This window comes from Pseudophryne corroboree, chromosome 1, assembly GCF_028390025.1.
Source record: "Pseudophryne corroboree isolate aPseCor3 chromosome 1, aPseCor3.hap2, whole genome shotgun sequence".
Classification (NCBI taxonomy): Eukaryota; Metazoa; Chordata; class Amphibia; order Anura; family Myobatrachidae; genus Pseudophryne; species Pseudophryne corroboree.
In genome coordinates, this window is record NC_086444.1 from 618,671,194 (window position 1) to 618,694,908 (window position 23,715).

Here is a 23,715-nt window from a genome sequence, read left to right on the forward strand (position 1 = left end):
ATTCACAAATTGTATCTTTAACAGGTGGTGGTCAAGGGTCCCCTCCTTCAACAAGAGGGTGTTATTATTAGACCATGTTGTAATCCCGAAACCAGACGGTTCGGTCAGACCCATATTGAATTAAAAATCCCTGAACATATACCTGAGAAGGTTCAAGTTCAAGATGGAATCGCTAAGAGCGGTCAGTGCAAGCCTAAAAAGGGGGAGACTTTATTGTGAATCGGGACTTAAGGGATGCATACCTTCAGGTCCCCATTTATCCACCTCATTAGGCGTACCTCAGAATTGCGGTACGGGATTGTCATTACCAATTTCAGATGTTGCCGTTTGGAATATTCACCATGGTAATGGCGGATATGATTGTGCTCCTGCGGAAGCAAGGTGTCACTATTATCACGTACTTGGACGATCGCCTCATAAAAGCGAGATCAAGAGAGCAGTTGCTGAACAGCATATCACTTTCTCTGGAAGTGTAACGGCAACACGGCTGAATTCTATATATTCCAAAGTCGCAGTTGTTTCCTACAGCTCATCTGCCTCTCCTAGGCACGATCCTAGACACAGACCAGAAAAGGGTTATCTCCCGATAGAGAGAGCTCAGGAGCTCATGACACTGGTCAGGAATCTATTAAAACCAAAACAGGTGTCAGTGCATTACTGCACTCGAGTCCTGGGAAGGATGGTGGCATCATACGAGGCCATCCCCTTAGGCAGGTTCCATGCGAGGACCTTCCAATGGGACTTACTGGACAAGTGGTCCGGATCACCTCTTCAGATGCATCGGTTAATCACCCTATCCACCAGGGCCAGGGTGTCTCTCCTGTGGTGGCTGCAGAGTGCTCACCTTCTCGAGGGCCGCAGATTCTTTATTCAGGACTGGATCCTGGTGACCACGGATGCAAGCCTCCGAGGGTGGGGGGGCAGTTACACAGGGAAGAAATTTCCAAGGTCTGTGGTCAAGTCAACTGACTTGCCTTCACATCAATATCCTGAAACTAAGGGCCATATACAACGCCCTAAGTCAAGTGGAGATCCTGCTTCGCGACCAACCGGTTCTGATCCAGTCAGACCGCAGGGGTTCATGTAAACCGCCAAGGCGGCACAAGGAGCAGGGTGGCGAGGGTAGAAGTCACCAGAATTCTTCGCTGGGCGGAGAATCAAGTAAGCGCACTGTCAGCAGTGTTCGTTCCGGGAGTGGACATCTGGGAAGCAGACTTCCTCAGCAGGCACGACCTCCACCCGGGAAAGTGGGGACTTCATCAGGAAGTTTTCACGCAGTTTGCAAATTGATGGGAACTGCCTAAGGTGGACTAGATGGCGTCCCACCTCAATAAAAAGCTAAAAAAGGTTTTACGCCGGGTCAAGGGACCCTCAGGTGATAGCTGTGGTCGCACTAGTAACACCGTGGGTGTTCCAGTCGGTCTCTGTATTCCCTCCTCTTCCTCTCATACCCAAGGGCTGAGAATTGTAATAAAAGGAGGAGTGAAAACAATATTCTTTGCTCCGAATTGGCCAAGATGGTCTCGGTACCCGGAGCTGCAGGAAATGCTCTCTGAGGACTCAGGGCTTCTGCCTCTCAGACAGGACATGTTGCAACAGGGGCCCTGTCTGTTCCAAAATTTACAGCGGCTGCATTTGACGGCATGGCGGTTGAACGCCGGATCCTAGCGGAAAAAGGCATTCCGGATGCAGTTATTCCTACGCTGATAAAGGCTAGGAAAGACGTGACAGCAAGACTTTTTCACTGTATATGGCGAAAATAGGTTGCTTGGTGTGAGGCCGGGAAGGCCCTACTGAGGAATTCCAGCGGGGTCGATTCCTGCACTTCCTACAGTCAGGAGTGACTATGGGCCTAAAATTAGGATCCATAAAGGTCAAGATTTCGGCCCTATACATTTTCTCTAAAAATGAACTGGCTTCACTGCCTGAAGTTCAGACATTGTTCTGGGGGTCCTGCATATTCAGCCTCCTTTTGTGCCACTGGTGGCACCTTGGGATCTTAACGTTGTGTTGGATTTCCTGAAATCCCACTGGTTTGAGCCACTTAAGACCATGGAGCTAAAATATCTCACGTGGAAAGTGGTCATGCTATTGGCCTTAGCTTCGGCTAGGCGTGTGTCAGGATTGGCGGTTTTGTCTTGTAAAAACCCTTATCTGATCTTCCATATGGACAGGGCAGAATTGAGGACTCGTCCCCAATTTCTTCCTTGGGTGGTATCATCGTTTTATTTGAACCAGCCTATTGTGGTGCCTGCGGCTACCAGGGACTTGGAGGATTCCAAGTTGCTGAACGTAGTCCGGGCTTTGAAAATTTATGTTTCCAGAAAGGCGGGAGTCAGAAAGTCTGACTCGCTGTTTATTCTGTATGCAGCCAACAAGGTTGGCGCTCCTGCTTTGAAGCAGACTATTGTTCGCTGGATCTATAGCACGATTCAGCTGGTTCACTCTGCGGCTGGATTGCCGCATCCAAAATGGTGAAAGCCCATTCCACAAGGAAGGTGGGCTCTTCTTGGGCGGCTGCCCGAGGGGTCTCGGCTTTACAGCTTTGCCGAGCTGCTACTTGGTCGGGGTCAAACAAGTTTGCTAAGTTCTACAAGTTTGATACCCTGGCTGAGGAGGACCTTGAGTCTGCTCATGCGGTGCTGCAGAGTCATCCGCACTCTCCCGCCCGTTTGGGAGCTTTGGTATAATCCCCATGGTCCTTACGGAGTTCCCAGCATCCACTAGGACGTCAGAGAAAATAAGAATTTACTCACCGGTAATTCTATTTCTCGTAGTCCGTAGTGGATGCTGGGCGCCCGTCCCAAGTGCGAACTCTCTGCAATACATGTATATAGTTATTGCTTAACTAAAGGGTTATTGTTATGAGCCATCTGTTACTGAGGCTCAGTTGTTGTTCATATTGTTAACTGGGTATGGTTATCACAAGTTGTACGGTGTGATTGGTGTGGCTGGTATGAGTCTTACCCTGGATTCCAAATCCTTTCCTTGTTGTGTCAGCTCTTCCGGGCACAGTTTCCTTAACTGAGGTCTGGAGGAGGGGCATAGAGGGAGGAGCCAGTGCACACCAGATAGTACCTAATCTTTCTTTTAGAGTGCCCAGTCTCCTGCAGAGCCCGTCTATTCCCCATGGTCCTTACGGAGTTCCCAGCATCGACTACGAGAAATAGAATTACCGGTGAGTAAATTCTTATTTTTTATTTTTTATTTATCCTGTACATTTTTATTAGTAGTTTTGAAAACACAGCCAATACCGGCTATGAGAAAACAAATAGTAAATAACAAACGTAACATATAATAATAAAGAACAAAAACATATCAACATGTCAAAATCAACAGCGATATAAAGGCTCTAAGGGGCAGAATAGGGGGGGTATAGGAGCAACCCAGAGACAATGGAGATATTTTAATACATAATAGCATGCAAAAAATCAGACATTAAAACAAAGCATGGAAAAAAGGAGAACAAAAATCTAAGCCATGTACCATAATGTAGAGATACAGGGGTAAATGATATCGTGCTGATATCACTCTTTTCGCTGCAAAGCGGGAAGTCCCAGCCCCGAGATGTGGAAACTCCCCCCTCCGGCAATGCCTGTAAGCACCCATAGCGCATCAGCCTAGCACTGATGCGCTATGTCTCTCCCCCGGCCGGCTCCAGTGCGAGATCTCGCTAGTCTCGCAAGATCACACATGCAGCCAGGAGCCGCCACTGCTGTGGTCTATGGGCAACCACACCTGCAGCTGTCGAAATCGATAGCTGCAGGTGTCAGAATGATCAGCGCTGCTGACCATTCATACATTGTCCTGCATATCACCGTGTCATTCAGCCCGCACCGCCGCTGTAATACATGGGGGGAAAGCATGATCAGGGCACGTAACGTGCACTGATACCACTTCTCCATAACGAAGATTAATACATCTACTTTATAGTCCCTAAGGCTAAGTCCTATAATGGCTTGAATGTAGAGAAATGGTTAAACCACAACCTCCATTTAATCATAGAAGAGGCAGGGAAAGTGGAATATTTAAGACCAACGGTCTCCATATCATAACTCTTGTGAACATATGTTACAATCTGAGAGAGGGCTGAGGGGGAAGATCAGGGTTTTTCCAGTTTCCACTGCAGCACCTGGGCTCCTGTCACTACAGAATAGCCAGCATTGTGGTGTCACTCCCTGGAACGGTGACACCTAGGTGCGGCCCGCACCCCCCTTGTGACGCCTCTGGTTGTGAGAACTAGTGCTCTCTTTTGCAAAGGTTTAATCCATTTTTATCATCAAACAAATTGAAAAACAAAAGATTGTTAATGGAAGAATTCCAGAAGTTATTACCAACAAAACAACTGAATTAGGTAAATCTCATATATCTGGAACTAAGACAATACATACACTGCACACTAGACAATACAGTAGACTGTATTCATAAAGATTTTTCTGTGTGTATTGGAAAATAACATACGCCTTTGTTGGGCTATTGTGATGAGTTATATAGATATTCAAGTAGAGAGTCTTACCTTTTGGTGCTTCTCGATGTGTTGTGGTATCCTGTACCCTGGGCCAGTTCTACACCTTGCGGCGCCCCTCCCCCCCTTCCCCACCCCACCCCCGCAGCAAAACAGTTAGTTCACAAAAAATAGGGGTGTGGCTTCACAGGGGAGGGTTGTGGCCACAGTTATGCCCCCAGTAGCTCTGCCCCCAGATTTGCCCCAAGTAGTTGTGCCTCCCAGTTAATTTGCCCCCTGTAGCTGTGCCCACAGTAGTTGTGCCCCCTGTAGCAGTGCCCCCAGTAGCTGTTCCCCCTGTAGCAGTGCCCCCAGTAGATTTGCCCCCAGTATATCTGTCCCCAGTAGTAGCAACGCTTTCAAACCCTAAAAGAAAAAAAACAATACTTACCAGCCTCGCTCCTGCTTCTGGACCGCTGCTGCTGCTGTCTCCGGGCACCGGCTCCTCTCTATGGGAGAGACGTCATGACATCTCTCCCATAGCAGCGCCGCACTGACACTAGGGGTCAATTTTGACCTCTAACGTCAGTCAGCGACGCCGGCTGCAGCGGGCGCACACGGCGCTCGCTGCAGCCGTGGGCCGGGGAGCGGGGAGGGAGGATTTGTAGCGGCTCTTGCCACGGCGGCGGCCTCAGGGTAGCGGCGCCCCGAGCAAAAAGCCTGCTTGCCCGTGGCAAGAGCTGCTACTGCCTGTACCCTGGCAAACTTCTAACAAGCCCTCTATATGGTTTTTCTACAATCGCTAAATGAGTTTCAGTACAGATCATGGGGGTTATTCCGAGTTGATCGCTAGCTGCATTTGTTTGCTGTGAGGCAAAAAAAACAGCACTTCTGCGCATGCGTATGCGGCGCAATGCGCACGCGCGGCATACTATTACAAAGGCTGGTGTAGTATCACACAGGGTCTAGCGAAGCTTTTCAGTCGCACTGCTGACCGCAGAGTGATTGACATGAAGTGGGCATTTCTGGGTGGCAACTGACCATTTTCAGGGAGTGTTCGTTAAAATGCAGGCGTGCCAGGAAAAACGCAGGCGTGGCTGGGAGAACGCAGGGCGTGTTTGTGACGTCAAAACAGGAACTGAATAGTTTGAAGTGATCGCAAGCGCTGAGTAGGTTTTGAGCTACTCAGAAACTGCACAAAATAACTTTGTAGCCGCTCTGCGATCCTTTCGTTCACACTTCTGCTAAGCTACAATACACTCCCAGTGGGCGGCGGCATAGCGTTTGCACGACTGTTAAAAACTGCTAGCGAGCGAACAACTCGGAATGACCACCTATGTGCGGACAAAAGAGCATGAGCTTGCACAATTAAGTGTGACACTTCTCTCCAGATTGAACATGCATGACCCAGTAAACACTTCAACTTTCATCAGTACTGCACATGTGTGAGATAGAAATTGTGCATGTGCAGTTCAACCTATGCCCAGGATCGTGGATAGGCAAGTACAGCATAGAGCCATCCAGGGACGGACTGGGGACTCCATCCAGCCCTGACATATGTGCATGTGCCGAAGGTACGCACACAAGAAAGGGGGCGCGCGGACACTGCAAATGGGGGCGTGTCACGAATCAGGGGGCGTGGATTCATGGCACGCCCCGATATTGCTTAGCAACGGGCAGCGGCAGACAAACCAGAGAGCCGGGAGCTGCACTGAGCCTTCCCGGTTCTCTGTGGACCGGACCGGCCCACCAGCCCTTCGGACCTTCTGGCATTTGCCAGAAGTGCCAGATGGCCAGTCTAGCCAAGGCACCATCCTATACACAGAGCTATGGTGATAGATAGATAGATAGATAGATAGATAGATAGATAGATAGATAGATAGATAGATAGATAATCTATCTGACCGACAGAAAGTAGTTCCCCTTTCTCAAGAGAGGTGACTTGTATGTTTTTAAATCATGAAGCCAACAGTTAGCTGTCACATGGATGTGTATCTTGCTCTCAGGACTAACCTTTGAATTTTGGGAAGTATGTCGCTAAATCAGAGCTGCAGATTTTTTCAGCCAATAGGTCAGTCTTGTTGAGGAAAAGAATAATTGGAGTCTCTTTAAACCAAGGCAGTTCCATTACGCTCCTAAATAGGGCCAGACTCTCACGCATGCGATTCTAGGTCAGAAAAAAAAGAGATAACACGCTATGTGACTAATCTTAGGACAGTTAATACATTTTAATGGACCTGTACTGTCTGATTTTGAGTAAGTCACATAAAATGATGGTCACGGTAGATCTGGAAATAGCATTGTAAGCCCTGGTCAAGACAATGCAAAACAAAACAATGTACCTGGGCCCCTTATCCACCCATTCACAGGAATAAATAAAATAAAAAATCATAACTGACCCCTCCTGCGGTCCTGATCCTTCTCTCCACATGCTTCCATACAGTTCCATACATGTTTCCTGTCTGATTGGGAGATAGCTCCAGCCATCCACCAATCAGCATGCTGACAGCCATTCACTGTCTGGCAGCAGGCTGGGAGGCAGTGTGTGTGTAATTCACAATCAGGCAAAATACCCTACCTGCCTCTCAAGAAGCTCCGGATGCACCAGCCTGTGCCCATACTTGAAGACCCCTAGAATTGTGGGGCCCTGGGAAAACTTTTCTTTTTTTTTTAAATCAGGTTAAATATGGATGGCCGATACATCAGTTCACCAATGATCAGACAATTACGATCATCACAACTTTACATTTTCATGGTGGCTATTCCTCTCTGCAGCTGCTAGATAAACACAGGAAAGATGAGGGCTGACTGATCAGCTATGATCGGCTGCACGGTAGGCACTGGAGGAGGGAACAGGAAGCAGACAAAAACAGCTGCTGGAAAATTATCTTCCAACAGCCGCACTTTGGGTGTTTCTGACTGGTCGCATCAGATATGACAGGGAAACATGACAGGGAAAGCCCAGCCTGGTGTGATTGCATCTGATGCGACCACGCCAGGCAAGTTGTTAAATGCAATGAGAGGATTGGTTGATTCCTAAACAAGGACAGCAATACTTACTGTAAGTCATCGGTGTTATGAGATTGTCCCCAATATGTTTTTATTGGGGTATGGTGGAGATATAATACAGATCAGCACAAGAACACTGGGTTTACAATAAGCAATGTAATTACCTCATAGTTCATATGTGAAACATTTATTAAATCCATTAATAGACTATTGACCTTTAGAAACATAGAATTTGACGTCAGATAAGAACCCTTTGGCCCATCTAGTCTGCCCTTTTTTTTTATCCTTTAGGTAATCTCAACCCTTTTTGAACCTTAATTCTTTGTAAGGATATACATATGTCTATCCCAAGCATGTTTAAATTGCTCTACAGTCTTAGCCTCTACCACCTCTGATGGGAGGCTATTCCACTTATCCACTACGCTTTCTGTGAAGTAATTTTTCCTTAAATTTCCCCTGAACCTCCCCCCCTCCAGCCTCAGTTTATGTCCTTGAGTTCTAATACTTCTCTTCCTTTGAAGAATGTTTCCCTCCTGAACTTTGTTAAACCCTTGGTATACTTGAAAGTTTCTATCATGTCCCCCCTTTTCCTTCTCTCCTTTAATCAGTTTATTTATTTTGAAAATATATATATTTTTTAATTGTTTTGTATGAAAGGGTTTTATATCCAGCATAATGTTATTGTGCAGTAGAATACACAGTGGCGGAGTTATTGGATGTGTATGGAGAGCTGTGGAATAGTTGCCAGGTTCGGTATGTGGTTTGGATACAGCACTTATTCGCCTGATAAAAAGAAAAATTAGAAGACAGGGTGATGGTTTTGGAAAACACCTCTCAGAATAGTGATCCCGCTTTTATATTATATTATTTACATGAATACTCTCTATAAACAAGCTCCTCGACCACACATCAGTACAAATGCTATGAATAACAGAGTCTGGAAACCAGCGCATGACTGAGAATTTTGCAGTTACTGATGCTGTACACAGAGGCGTAAGTTATTATAAGACGCGCGGAGGCGAAAAAGTTTATATTGCACCCCCCCCCGCGCCCCAGTCCAGGTATACACTCACAGCCACATATACACGCACTCACATATATACAAATACACACCCAACCACATATACACACAGCATATACACACACATTATACCACTTATACACACATAGCCACATATATACACACACATATCTACATACTCACAGTCACATACACATCTATACAAATACACACACAGCCGCATTGACACACACACTGTCCCCCACCCTGACACTTTCCTCCATCAGATATCGCATCTCACCTGCCTCAGTGTCAGCATGCAGGAGCTGGGCAGCGGCGTTGTAGGGCAGAAGCTGAATCCAGGCAGCGGCGTTGTGCGGCAGGAGCTGAAGCCGGGAAGCTGTGCTTTGGTGGTGCAGGAGCCGGAGCCGGGTAGCGGCACTGTGAGGCGGGAGCCGGCCAGCCGTGATGTTCTCAGGCTGAAGCCGGAGATGGGTAGCTGCGCTATCGGGCGGGAGCTCAAGAGACGCTGAAGAGCTGAGACGCTGAGAGCTGAAGAGCGGTATCATCCTGGAGCCGGGCAGCCGCACTTCTCAGGGGGGCGGGAGCCGGGGTGTCATTCAGGAGATGGGAGCCACAAGCGGACAACCACACTGTCGGAGGCAATGGAGAAGGTGCCCCCTTCATTGCTGGAGCCCGGCGGCATCCGACTCCATTGCCTCCCAGACTTCCGCCACTGGCTGTACATCAGGGGCGGATTGGGATCGAACACCAGCCCGCGAAATTTATGGAAGCAGCCCTAATGGGGGTGGAGTCTGTTGAGGTGGAGGAGACTGTAAAGAGGGCAGGGCCACTATAAGAGGTCCTGATTCCGAGATAGACACAGTTGGGGCCTCCTTTGCTTTACGCTTTGCTAATGTTTAAGTGCGACTTTATGCATATGCTGCTACAATGCCCTTCCCTGATGTATACAAGGACTGATATGCCCACTTTCAGTGTCTACTGACACTGCAGTGATGCCTTTAATCTACTTCGGATTTTATTGATTATTCATTCTACAAACCCCTTTTTTAACCTTATATGTTTCAAAGTACAAGGAGGGGGAACACACGCTACATACAGCACAGTACAGGGAGGGAGCACACAGGGGTGTATCTACCTATTGGCCAGGATGGCACTCGCCAGGGGCGCCAGGCAAGGAGGGGGCGCCATCCGGCTGTGCCATCCATGGCCAGGGGGTAGAACCAAGTGGTACTGTTAGACTTGGTGACTGTCTGTTAGTGCCAGCGCCAGTGTCCGGCAGCAGCGCACTACACCTCGCTTGTAATCAGACTCAACATAAACTACAGCTCCCAGTAGCCCTTGTTGCTGGGAGCTCTTGGCACCAAGGGCTGCTAGGAGCTGTAGTTTACCTTGAGTCTGATTAATCACTAGTGCTGAGCTGTTCCGCTGGACTCTGGCGTCGGCAGTGACCGACAGTCACCAGGAACAGTCAGAGCCGAATTATGGGGAGGGTGGGGGTCAAGGCACAGGACTGCACTGCCCTGCATTGGGCTAGGACTGTGGACGGAGTGGAAGCACGGGGGTGAGACTACACGACACTCACTGCCAGGCAGCCCAACAGTATGGAAACTGTGAGCAGGGCCGTTTCTAGCCAATTTGGCTCCCAGTGCGAGATTTAAAAATGCGCCCCCCCCCCCCCCCCCCCCATTCACATAAGAAAAAATGTGCCCCCCCCTCATAGATATAAAGAGGAAGGGGGTGTGACCTCGTCAAAATGGGCGTGGCTTTGTTAAGATGGGCGTTGCCTCGTCTGATCTCATCATCACGGCCACCACAGGATTAAAAAAAAAAAAAGTCCTCATTTTACACATTACAGCAGGCAAGTGTCCCCATTTTACACAGCACAGTAGGCAAGTGTCCCCATTTTACACATTGCGGCAGATACGTGCCCCCATTTTACACATTGCGGCAGGAAAGTGTCCCCATTTTACACATTGCGGCAGGCACGTGCCCCCATTTTACACATTGCGGCAGGAAAGTGTCCCCATTTTACACATTGCGGCAGGAAAGTGTCCCCATTTTACACATTGCGGCAGGAAAGTGTCCCCATTTTACACATTGCGGCAGGCACGTGCCCCCATTTTACACAGCATGGCAGGCAAGTGTCCCCATTTTACACATTCCGGCAGACAGGTGTCCCCATTTTACACATTCCGGCAGACAGGTGTCCCCATTTTACACATTCCGGCAGGCAAGTGTCCCCATCTTACACATTCCGGCAGGCAAGTGTCCCCATTTTACACATTCCGGCAGACAGGTGTCCCCATTTTACACATTCCGGCAGGCAAGCGTCCCCAGTTTACACATTCCGGCAGACAAGTGTCCCCACTTTACACATTCCGGCAGACAGATGTCCCCATTTTACACAGTACGGCAGGTGGGGGGGGCGGGGTTTCGCGGAATGACGCGATTGCTCGTGACGTCACGACGCAGACGCGTCATTCCGCGAAACCCCGCCTCCCCAGCTGGGCACTCGGGAGGAGAGGGGAGGGGGGTTTGAAAGTGCTCAGGAAGTGCTGCGGCGGGCGCCCCGTGCGGTTGCACGGCTCGCCCGCCGCAAGAAACGGCACTGACTGTGAGGTACTATTTCCAGTGTAATAGGTTGTGGGTTCTAATACTGGGTATGACACTTGTAAAATAATTGCCAGAGAAATAAGCAGCATTGTAACTGAGCAGATCTATTTAGTGTGTTGCTGCACACTACATAGATCTGCCTAGTTGCAATGGAGAAGTTGCCCATGGCAACCAATCAGCACTGAAGTAACATCTATAATTTGCATACTATAAAATTATACAGAGCTGCTGATTGGTTGATGGGGGCAATTCTTCACTGGCTCACTTCTCCGCTCTTATCACTGCTTAGTAAATGTCCCCCTTAGTGTGTGACTATGTATGTGAATAAGTGTGTAACTATGTACAGTATGTATGTGACTGTATTTGTATATACTGCATGTGTGACTGTACTGTATATCATATGTATGTGTTTTGTGTGTGACTATGGGGTATATTTAATAGAAGTCGAAAGCTGCAGTCTGTCGAAAAGACGGCAGTTTTCGACTTTTTTAGGTCGGAAGGGGTTCTGACCTATTCAATCTAACCCCAAATTGTCGAAAAGCATGTGGATCGGCGGAATAGCTGCCGATCCGCGTGCTTGTGTCTAAAACAGGGTCAAAACCGACAAGTCTCAATTCGACTTTAAAAAAAGTTGAATTGAGATGCGGGAACAGAGACGGGGGAGAGCCGCGGGCAGATGGGGGAGAGCAGCGCCGGAGGATGTCACAGCCGCCGCTAACAGCAGCATCCACCCGGCTCCAGCAAGTGAGACCTCGCTTGCTGGAGCCGGGTGGACGCTGCCGTGAGCGGCGGCTGTGATGCTGGAGCAGAGACGGTGGAGAGGAGGAGATGGGGGGAGACGGGGGAGAGCCTCGGGCAGACGGGGAGAGCAGCGCTGCAGCAGCATAGCCGGAGGATGTCACAGCCGTCCCTCACAGCAGCGTCCACCCGGCTCCAGCAAGCGAGACCTCGCTTGCTGGAGCCAGGTGGATGCTGCCGTGAGTGAATGGATCTGACGTCAATTGAATATACCCCTATGTATGTAAGTGTATATGTGTGTGCCTATGGGCAGGATCAGATATACTAATGGCAAATGTGGTTTGACTGCATTCTAGAGATGAGCGCCTGAAATTTTTCGGGTTTTGTGTTTTGGGTTCGGTTCCGCGGCCGTGTTTTGGGTTCGACCGCGTTTTGGCAAAACCTCACCGAATTTTTTTTGTCGGATTCGGGTGTGTTTTGGATTCGGGTGTTTTTTTCAAAAAACCCTAAAAAACAGCTTAAATCATAGAATTTGGGGGTCATTTTGAACCCATATTATTATTAACCTCAAAAACCATAATTTCCACTCATTTTCAGTCTATTCTGAATACCTCACACCTCACAATATTATTTTTAGTCCTAAAATTTGCACCGAGGTCGCTGGATGACTAAGCTAAGCGACCCTAGTGGCCGACACAAACACCTGGCCCATCTAGGAGTGGCACTGCAGTGTCACGCAGGATGGCCCTTCCAAAAAACACTCCCCAAACAGCACATGACGCAAAGAAAAAAAGAGGTGCAATGAGGTAGCTGTGTGACTAAGCTCAGCGACCCAAGTGCCCGACACAAACACCTGGCCCATCTAGGAGTGGCACTGCAGTGTCACGCAGGATGTCCCTTCCAAAAAACCCTCCCCAAACAGCACATGACGCAAAGAAAAAAAGAGGCGCAATGAGGTAGCTGTGTGAGTAAGATTAGCGACCTTAGTGGCCGACACAAACACCGGGCCCATCTAGGAGTGGCACTGCAGTGTCACGCAGGATGTCCCTTCCAAAAAACCCTCCCCAAACAGCACGACGCAAAGAAAAATAAAAGAAAAAAGAGGTGCAAGATGGAATTGTCCTTGGGCCCTCCCACCCACCCTTATGTTGTATAAACAGGACATGCACACTTTAACCAACCCATCATTTCAGTGACAGGGTCTGCCACACGACTGTGACTGATATGACGGGATGGTTTGGACCCCCACCAAAAAAGAAGCAATTAATCTCTCCTTGCACAAACTGGCTCTACAGAGGCAAGATGTCCACCTCATCATCATCCTCCGATATATCACCGTGTACATCCCCCTCCTCACAGATTATCAATTCGTCCCCACTGGAATCCACCATCTCAGCTCCCTGTGTACTTTGTGGAGGCAATTGCTGCTGGTCAATGTCTCCGCGGAGGAATTGATTATAATTAATTTTAATGAACATCATCTTCTCCACATTTTCTGGATGTAACCTCGTACGCCGATTGCTGACAAGGTGAGCGGCGGCACTAAACACTCTTTCGGAGTACACACTTGTGGGAGGGCAACTTAGGTAGAATAAAGCCAGTTTGTGCAAGGGCCTCCAAATTGCCTCTTTTTCCTGCCAGTATAAGTACGGACTGTGTGACGTGCCTACTTGGATGCGGTCACTCATATAATCCTCCACCATTCTTTCAATGTTGAGAGAATCATATGCAGTGACAGTAGACGACATGTCCGTAATCGTTGTCAGGTCCTTCAGTCCGGACCAGATGTCAGCATCAGCAGTCGCTCCAGACTGCCCTGCATCACCGCCAGCGGGTGGGCTCGGAATTCTGAGCCTTTTCCTCGCACCCCCAGTTGCGGGAGAATGTGAAGGAGGAGATGTTGACAGGTCGCGTTCCGCTTGACTTGACAATTTTCTCACCAGCAGGTCTTTCAACCCCAGCAGACTTGTGTCTGCCGGAAAGAGAGATCCAAGGTAGGTTTTAAATCTAGGATCGAGCACGGTGGCCAAAATGTAGTGCTCTGATTTCAACAGATTGACCACCCGTGAATCCTTGTTAAGCGAATTAAGGGCTGCATCCACAAGTCCCACATGCCTAGTGGAATCGCTCCCTTTTAGCTCCTTCTTCAATGCCTCCAGCTTCTTCTGCAAAAGCCTGATGAGGGGAATGACCTGACTCAGGCTGGCAGTGTCTGAACTGACTTCACGTGTGGCAAGTTCAAAGGGCATCAGAACCTTGCACAACGTTGAAATCATTCTCCACTGCACTTGAGACAGGTGCATTCCACCTCCTATATCGTGCTCAATTGTATAGGCTTGAATGGCCTTTTGCTGCTCCTCCAACCTCTGAAGCATATAGAGGGTTGAATTCCACCTCGTTACCACTTCTTGCTTCAGATGATGGCAGGGCAGGTTCAGTAATTTTTGGTGGTGCTCCAGTCTTCTGTACGTGGTGCCTGTACGCCGAAAGTGTCCCGCAATTCTTCTGGCCACCGACAGCATCTCTTGCACGCCCCTGTCGTTTTTTAAAAAATTCTGCACCACCAAATTCAAGGTATGTGCAAAACATGGGACGTGCTGGAATTTGCCCATATTTAATGCACACACAATATTGCTGGCGTTGTCCGATGCCACAAATCCACAGGAGAGTCCAATTGGGGTAAGCCATTCTGCGATGATCTTCCTCAGTTGCCGTAAGAGGTTTTCAGCTGTGTGCGTATTCTGGAAAGCGGTGATACAAAGCGTAGCCTGCCTAGGAAAGAGTTGGCGTTTGCGAGATGCTGCTACTGGTGCCGCCGCTGCTGTTCTTGCGGCGGGAGTCCATACATCTACCCAGTGGGCTGTCACAGTCATATAGTCCTGACCCTGCCCTGCTCCACTTGTCCACATGTCCGTGGTTAAGTGGACATTGGGTACAACTGCATTTTTTAGGACACTGGTGAGTCTTTTTCTGACGTCCGTGTACATTCTCGGTATCGCCTGCCTAGAGAAGTGGAACCTAGATGGTATTTGGTAACGGGGGCACACTGCCTCAATAAATTGTCTAGTTCCCTGTGAACTAACGGCGGATACCGGACGCACGTCTAACACCAACATAGTTGTCAAGGCCTCAGTTATCCGCTTTGCAACAGGATGACTGCTGTGATATTTCATCTTCCTCGCAAAGGACTGTTGGACAGTCAATTGCTTACTGGAAGTAGTACAAGTGGGCTTACGACTTCCCCTCTGGGATGACCATCGACTCCCAGCAGCAACAACAGCAGCGCCAGCAGCAGTAGGCGTTACACGCAAGGATGCATCGGAGGAATCCCAGGCAGGAGAGGACTCGTCAGAATTGCCAGTGACATGGCCTGCAGGACTATTGGCATTCCTGGGGAAGGAGGAAATTGACACTGAGGGAGTTGGTGGGGTGGTTTGCGTGAGCTTGGTTACAAGAGGAAGGGATTTACTGGTCAGTGAACTGCTTCCGCTGTCGGCCCAAGTTTTTGAACTTGTCACTGACTTATTATGAATGCGCTGCAGGTGACGTATAAGGGAGGATGTTCCGAGGTGGTTAACGTCCTTACCCCTACTTATTACAGCTTGACAAAGGGAACACACGGCTTGACACCTGTTGTCCGCATTTCTGGTGAAATACTTCCACACCGAAGAGCTGATTTTTTTGGTATTTTCACCAGGCATGTCAACGGCCCTATTCCTCCCACGGACAACAGGTGTCTCCCCGGGTGCCTGACTTAAACAAACCACCTCACCATCAGAATCCTCCTGGTCAATTTCCTCCCCAGCGCCAGCAACACCCATATCCTCCTCATCCTGGTGTACTTCAACACTGACATCTTCAATCTGACTATCAGGAACTGGACTGCGGGTGCTCCTTCCAGCACTTGCAGGGGGCGTGCAAATGGTGGAAGGCGCATGCTCTTCACGTCCAGTGTTGGGAAGGTCAGGCATCGCAACCGACACAATTGGACTCTCCTTGTGGATTTGGGATTTCAATGAACGCACAGTTCTTTGCGGTGCTACTGCTTTTGCCAGCTTGAGTCTTTTCATTTTTCTAGCGAGAGGCTGAGTGCCTCCATCCTCATGTGAAGCTGAACCACTAGCCATGAACATAGGCCAGGGCCTCAGCCGTTCCTTGCCACTCCGTGTGGTAAATGGCATATTGGCAAGTTTACGCTTCTCCTCCGACAATTTTATTTTAGGTTTTGGAGTCCTTTTTTTACTGATATTTGGTGTTTTGGATTTGACATGCTCTGTACTATGACATTGGGCATCGGCCTTGGCAGACGACGTTGCTGGCATTTCATCGTCTCGGCCATGACTAGTGGCAGCAGCTTCAGCACGAGGTGGAAGTGGATCTTGATCTTTCCCTAATTTTGGAACCTCAACATTTTTGTTCTCCATATTTTAATAGGCACAACTAAAAGGCACCTCAGGTAAACAATGGAGATGGATGGATACTAGTATACAATTATGGATGGACTGCCGAGTGCCGACACAGAGGTAGCTACAGCCGTGGACTACCGTACTGTACTGTGTCTGCTGCTAATATAGACTGGTTGATAAAGAGATGTAGTAGTAGTATGTATGTATAAAGAAGAAAGAAAAAAAAACACGGGTAGGTGGTATACAATTATGGACGGACTGCCGAGTGCCGACACAGAGGTAGCTACAGCCGTGGACTACCGTACTGTACTGTGTCTGCTGCTAATATAGACTGGTTGATAAAGAGATGTAGTAGTAGTATGTATGTATAAAGAAGAAAGAAAAAAAAACCACGGGTAGGTGGTATACAATTATGGACGGACTGCCCAGTGCCGACACAGAGGTAGCTACAGCCGTGGACTACCGTACTGTACTGTGTCTGCTGCTAATATAGACTGGTTGATAAAGAGATGTAGTAGTAGTATGTATGTATAAAGAAGAAAGAAAAAAAAACCACGGGTAGGTGGTATACAATTATGGACGGACTGCCGAGTGCCGACACAGAGGTAGCTACAGCCGTGGACTACCGTACTGTACTGTGTCTGCTGCTAATATAGACTGGTTGATAAAGAGATGTAGTAGTAGTATGTACGTATAAAGAAGAAAGAAAAAAAACCACGGGTAGGTGGTATACAATTATGGACGGACTGCCCAGTGCCGACACAGAGGTAGCTACAGCCGTGGACTACCGTACTGTACTGTGTCTGCTGCTAATATAGACTGGTTGATAAAGAGATGTAGTAGTAGTAGTATGTATGTATAAAGAAGAAAGAAAAAAAAACCACGGGTAGGTGGTATACAATTATGGACGGACTGCCGAGTGCCGACACAGAGGTAGCTACAGCCGTGAACTACCGTACTGTGTCTGCTGCGACTGGATGATAAATAATGATATAAAAAATATATATATATCACTACTGCAGCCGGACAGGTATATATTATATAATGACGGACCTGCTGGACACTGTCAGCAGAATGAGTTTTTTATAGAATAAAAAAAAAAACACCACACAAGTGAAGTCACACGACGAGTGTTTAACTTTTTCAGGCAATCACAATATAGTATACTATACTACTAACTATACTGGTGGTCAGTGTGGTCAGGTGGTCACTGGTCAGTCACACTGGCAGTGGCACTCCTGCAGCAAAAGTGTGCACTGTTTAATTTTAATAATAATATGTACTCCTGGCTCCTGCTATAACCTATAACTGGCACTGCAGTGCTCCCCAGTCTCCCCCACAATTATAAGATGTGTGAGCTGAGCACAGTCAGATACGAGTGTTTAACTTTTTCAGGCAATCATAATATAGTATACTATACTACTAACTATACTGGTGGTCAGTGTGGTCAGGTCACTGGTCAGTCACACTGGCAGTGGCACTCCTGCAGCAAAAGTGTGCACTGTTTAATTTTAATAATAATATGTACTCCTGGCTCCTGCTATAACCTATAACTGGCACTGCAGTGCTCCCCAGTCTCCCCCACAATTATAAGATGTGTGAGCTGAGTACAGTCAGATATATACATAGATGATGCAGCACACTGGGCTGAGCAGTGCACACAGATATGGTATGTGACTGAGTCACTGTGTATCGTTTTTTTCAGGCAGAGAACGGATATATTAAATAAAACTGCACTGTCTGGTGGTCACTGTGGTCAGTCACTAGTAAACTCTGCACTCTCTACAGTTCTACACTACTCCTAAGCTCCAGTAAATCAGGTCAATCTCTCTCTCTCTCTTCTAATCTAAATGGAGAGGACGCCAGCCACGTCCTCTCCCTATCAATCTCAATGCACGTGTGAAAATGGCGGCGACGCGCGGCTCCTTATATAGAATCCGAGTCTCGCGAGAATCCGACAGCGTCATGATGACGTTCGGGCGCGCTCGGGTTAACCGAGCAAGGCGGGAAGATCCGAGTCGCTCGGACCCGTGAAAAAAAACATGAAGTTTGTGCGGGTTCGGATTCAGAGAAACCGAACCCGCTCATCTCTACTGCATTCCCCATATAAAATTAGGAATATATTTATTAGCACAAGTCCACATTTCCATTTTCCCTTTGCATTCCCCATATGCCCTTTATAGACTGTGTTTTCTATAAACTTCACACGTCAGATGCATGCGCACGCCACTCAAGCACACTTATCTTAGTAAATAAAGACACAACAACCGTAATTGGCGTGAAAGGGGTCAGCTTTTTATTTTGACTGAGAGGGAGGCCTATTAATACTAAAACTAGAATGCAGACTTCCCTCTCTAACTAAGGTGGCGGGGAGAAGAACGGTTAAGCATGATAAAGAACTTAATAAGGTTAATACAAAATGATATGACGAAATAGAGCAATAAACATGTGTGTGTGAGGGGGCCTTCTGCCCCAGATGTTCCGGGATTGGCCTCCTGCCTCCATCCCGAGCAATAAAACATATGTGTGAGGGGGCCTTCTGCCCCAGATGTTCCGGGATCGGCCTCCTGCCTCCATCCCAGACATCGAAAATCCAAAAATGCAAGGCCAGGGGTCGACCTTCTGCCACTACCCCTGCCCACCAACAGTTGTAGGGACGGAGGCACGCTCCGCCCCTAGGGGATAAAAAATAGGGCCACCGGCCCCGATATCCACACATGTTTATGATCTATCATATGTGCCCACCAGGTACGGTGGTGCCCAACAATTATTAATAAGCCTATAAAATTACCTAAAAGTTCACCCGAACTTACTAACGATAAACTCCTTAAGTTAAACTAAAATAACCGTTCAGAAACCGGCCACCAAAAGCCGACACAAGCAACCCCAGGGGAGCAACAAAAAACCGACTCTCCAGGGCGGGCGGGTGGGTCACGGAAAAACAGGAAAAGAGACAGGCTGTCCTAGGTCTGCAGACTATATGTATGTCAGACCAGCCCCTATACAGAATCCAGCTAATCACAATCCAGGCAGTTTCCCTTCCGTTCCTCCCTCAAAAAACTGTAACCCCTTCCTCGCCAGAGTGATGCATTAAGAGGCGTTCCGCATTCCCAGCCGGTGAGTTTATGTTGCTTTCGGCCACATTCATGACCTACGCAGTCTTAAACTTCACACGTCAGATGCATGCGCACGCCACTCAAGCACACTTATCTTAGTAAATAAAGACACAACAACCGTAATTGGCGTGAAAGGGGTCAGCTTTTTATTTTGACTGAGAGGGAGGCCTATTAATACTAAAACTAGAATGCAGACTTCCCTCTCTAACTAAGGTGGCGGGGAGAAGAACGGTTAAGCATGATAAAGAACTTAATAAGGTTAATACAAAATGATATGACGAAATAGAGCAATAAACATGTGTGTGTGAGGGGGCCTTCTGCCTCCATCCCAAGCAATAAAACATATGTGTGAGGGGGCCTTCTGCCCCAGATGTTCCGGGATCGGCCTCCTGCCTCCATCCCAGACATCGAAAATCCAAAAATGCAAGGCCAGGGGTTGACCTTCTGCCACTACCCCTGCCCACCAACAGTTGTAGGGACGGAGGCACGCTCCGCCCCTAGGGGATAAAAAATAGGGCCACCGGCCCCGATATCCACACATGTTTATGATCTATCATATGTGCCCACCAGGTACGGTGGTGCCCAACAATTAATAATAAGCCTATAAAATTACCTAAAAGTTCACCCGAACTTACTAACGATAAACTCCTTAAGTTAAACTAAAATAACCGTTCAGAAACCGGCCAACTGCCAGGTTACCAAACCTGCCACCGCCACCGAACCGAAACTCAACTCATCTAAACAAAGCAGAATACGAAGAAACTCACTCAACTCAAACTAAAGAAAACAGAATAGGAAACTAAAAAGACCTCAAGACCAGGCGCAGCAGATAATTGCCACCCATGGCCGACAAGCAATAGAAAGCGCGGATCTAGCTGCCTGCCTGCAAAAGAAGGGTGTTACTGAGGTTAAGAAATTAAATATATGGAGAAAATGGGTAACCTAACCTGTATCAGGGAGAGGGGGGAGGGGTCGCCCAATTTGACTTGAGGCAAAAACACAAAACTTCGTTAGCCGGCAAAAACCGTAATTAAAACCAACGATAAAACAAAAATTCCTCAAGGCCCCCGCAATCACAAAGTGCAACTGCGACGAGCGGCTAGTCCTCAAAGGGGCGCACTGGGAGGAAAAGGCCTGATACAGCGTCTGACTGCACCAGACCTCCACCTACCCAGTGCCCGGACTTCGACCTCGGACCAACCCGCCGCAGCGGCAGACGAAGCAGCGCCGATGCGGAAAGAGTGAGTCCCATAGTCGGCCGGAGATAGACCCAGGTACAAAATACAACGCCCCAAAACCGACCGGAATTTGATATCTGGTCAATGGGGAACCGTCAGTATGGACGAGCCACCCGGGAGGCGTTGGAGGCCGTACGGACGAATGAGACCGGGCCGCGAAAACTGGACAAATGCCCCGCACACGAGCCCGACCCCATTCGAACCCACAGCCCCCTGCCTACTACGTCAGTCTTGGAGCGCTGGATCCCACACCACAAATCATCAGGGGGGGGGGGGGGGTACGACGACGTGGGCCGCCAGCATGGATGAGGCAGAAGTCCGAGAGACGGACACCAGCTCACCCACCCTGAACGCACCGTGGAAGGCCATCGTAAAGGCCGCCATGAAGAGGCGAACCTCGTATACCCGTATTGTATCCCCGTATCTTCGTATCGTGAGCGCTGAATCCTACACCGCAAATCGTCGGGGCATACGTCAACGGCTTTATTGACTGAAAGGAAGGCCTATTAAATCTAAACTTGGATGAAAAACTCCCCCTCTAACTAAGGGACGGTTGAAATATTTATCACACATAGTAGAAAACATACAGCACATGAAAAGAAAAACCTCTCAAAATTATGATTGAAATAATATCCTAAATGTTGGAGGGCCTTCTGCCCCGATGTTCCGGGATCGGCCTTCTGCCACCATCCCTGAGGGCCGGCTGCCCCGATGTGCAGGGATCGGCCTGCTGCCACCATCCCTGATATCCCGAATCCAATGCAACTGTGGGCCATCTGCCTTGAGAGGGGTTTTACTCCACCGCTCCCAAGCGACCAGACAAGCCGCGAAAGTTGCAGGAGCCAAAGACCTGTGGGTAAATCCTCCAATCCGCACACAGAAGGAGGACAGAAGTCCAGTTGGATTAGAGCTGCAGGGGCCAACTGCCTAAAACCGCTGCCAGTCGCTGCAAGAAAGGGTATCAGAAATTCCGTTGCGCTCGGCCGGGACACCTAGCATAGCAAGACTATCTGCGCGAAGACCCGCAGTACCGACAGACTCCTGCCTAATGATGGCAAAACAACGGACAAATTGTCGCACCAGAAGACCACCTGCTTATTAGCAATCGCAAATGTGTCGTGAAGCGCTCGCCAATCGCAAGCGCCAGAGGCGTCCGTGAAAAGCTCCAGGGGGGGAAGGGGTGCTAGACGCAACCGCCTCCCATCCAACACAGACGCCGCTGAAAAGAACTAGAAATTCATCCCTTGTAAATAAATACAGCCGAATTTCGAGGGACAATCTGAGAAAATGATGCGGGCTTTGAATTCCCACCGTCGGCCGCTCCCATTGTGCAAGCGAAATTAAACAGGCCCAAAGGGGATTGAGCCTGCATGAAAGTAAGCTTGCCCGCAGCAAGCGCATATCCACTGGGAGCCTACAGATGCCGGCGACCGAATCAAACTGAAGTCCGGGATAAACTACGGATGCAGAGCCGCTCAGGCGACACCGGAATCCCGTAGTGTGCGAAGAAGGCAAGTGCCCTCCGCAACAAGCTAGCGCAGTGATCCGAGTCCTGTGGCCTGATCAAAAGGAAATCATTCAAGCCGAGCGAAATTCGCCGATCGCCCGTCGCATGCTCCAGGCACCAATGGAGGAAAGAACGGAGTCCCTCGAAGTATGCGCAAGAGAGAGAACAACCCATAGGGAGGCACCAATCTATGCAGGGAGGCACCGATCTATGTAATAGTAGAGATGAGCGGGTTCGGTTCCTCGGAATCCGAACCCGCCCGAACTTCAGCTTTTTTTACACGGATCCGAGCGACTCGGATCTTCCCGCCTTGCTCGGTTAACCCGAGCGCGCCCGAACGTCATCATGACGCTGTCGGATTCTCGCGAGGCTCGGATTCTATCGCGAGACTCGGATTCTATATAAGGAGCCGCGCGTCGCCGCCATTTTCACACGTGCATTGAGATTGATAGGGAGAGGACGTGGCTGGCGTCCTCTCCATTTAGATTAGAAGAGAGAGAGTGAGATTGAGACAGAGACACTTGATTTACTGGAGCTTAGGAGTACTAGAGAGAGAGTGCAGAGTTTACTAGTGACTGACCACTGACCAGTGACCACCAGTGCAGTTTTATTTAATATAATCCGTTCTCTGCCTGAAAAAAACGATACACAGTGACTCAGTCACATACCATATCTGTGCTCAGCCCAGTGTGCTGCATCATCTATGTATAATATCTGACTGTGCTCACACAGCTTAATTGTGGGGGAGACTGGGGAGCAGTTATAGGTTATAGCAGGAGCCAGGAGTACATACATATTATTAAAATTAAACAGTGCACACTTTTGCTGCAGGAGTGCCACTGCCAGTGTGACTGACCAGTGACCTGACCACCAGTATAGTATACTATATTGTGATTGCCTGAAAAAGTTAAACACTCGTCGTGTGACTTGTGTGGTGTTTTTTTATTCTATAAAAAACTCATTCTGCTGACAGACAGTGTCCAGCAGGTCCGTCATTATATAATATATACCTGTCCGGCTGCAGTAGTGATATATATATATTTTTTATATCATTATTTATCATCCAGTCGCAGCAGACACAGTACGGTAGTTCACGGCTGTAGCTACCTCTGTGTCGGCACTCGGCAGTCCATCCATAATTGTATACCACCTACCCGTGTTTTTTTTTTTCTTTCTTCTTTATACATACTACATCTCATTATCATCCAGTCTATATTAGCAGCAGACACAGTACAGTACGGTAGTCCACGGCTGTAGCTACCTCTGTGTCGGCACTCGGCAGTCCATCCATAATTGTATACCACCTACCCGTGGTTTTTTTTTTCTTCTTTATACATACTACATCTCATTATCATCCAGTCTATATTAGCAGCAGACACAGTACAGTACGGTAGTCCACGGCTGTAGCTACCTCTGTGTCGGCACTCGGCAGTCCATCCATAATTGTATACCACCTACCCGTGGTTTTTTTTTCTTTCTTCTTTATACATACTACATCTCATTATCAACCAGTCTATATTAGCAGCAGACACAGTACAGTACGGTAGTCCACGGCTGTAGCTACCTCTGTGTCGGCACTCGGCAGTCCGTCCATAATTGTATACCACCTACCCGTGGTTT

The 23,715-nt window shown here is 48.5% G+C and overlaps 1 protein-coding gene and 1 long non-coding RNA gene across 4 annotated transcripts in view; one reads left to right on the top strand and one right to left on the bottom strand.

Annotated features, from left to right (window-relative positions):
• The window catches only part of LOC134903249 (uncharacterized), a 199,438-nt gene that overhangs the window by 85,106 nt on the left and 90,617 nt on the right, over positions 1-23,715 (top strand). The window lies entirely within an intron of this gene.
• The window catches only part of GNA15 (G protein subunit alpha 15), a 190,058-nt gene that overhangs the window by 6,010 nt on the left and 160,333 nt on the right, over positions 1-23,715 (bottom strand). For both annotated transcript variants that reach the window (XM_063914452.1, XM_063914451.1), the window contains exon 7: positions 6,458-6,611. In XM_063914452.1, coding sequence (XP_063770522.1) covers positions 6,458-6,611 — 154 coding nt within the window. The remainder of the gene's footprint in view (positions 1-6,457; positions 6,612-23,715) is intronic.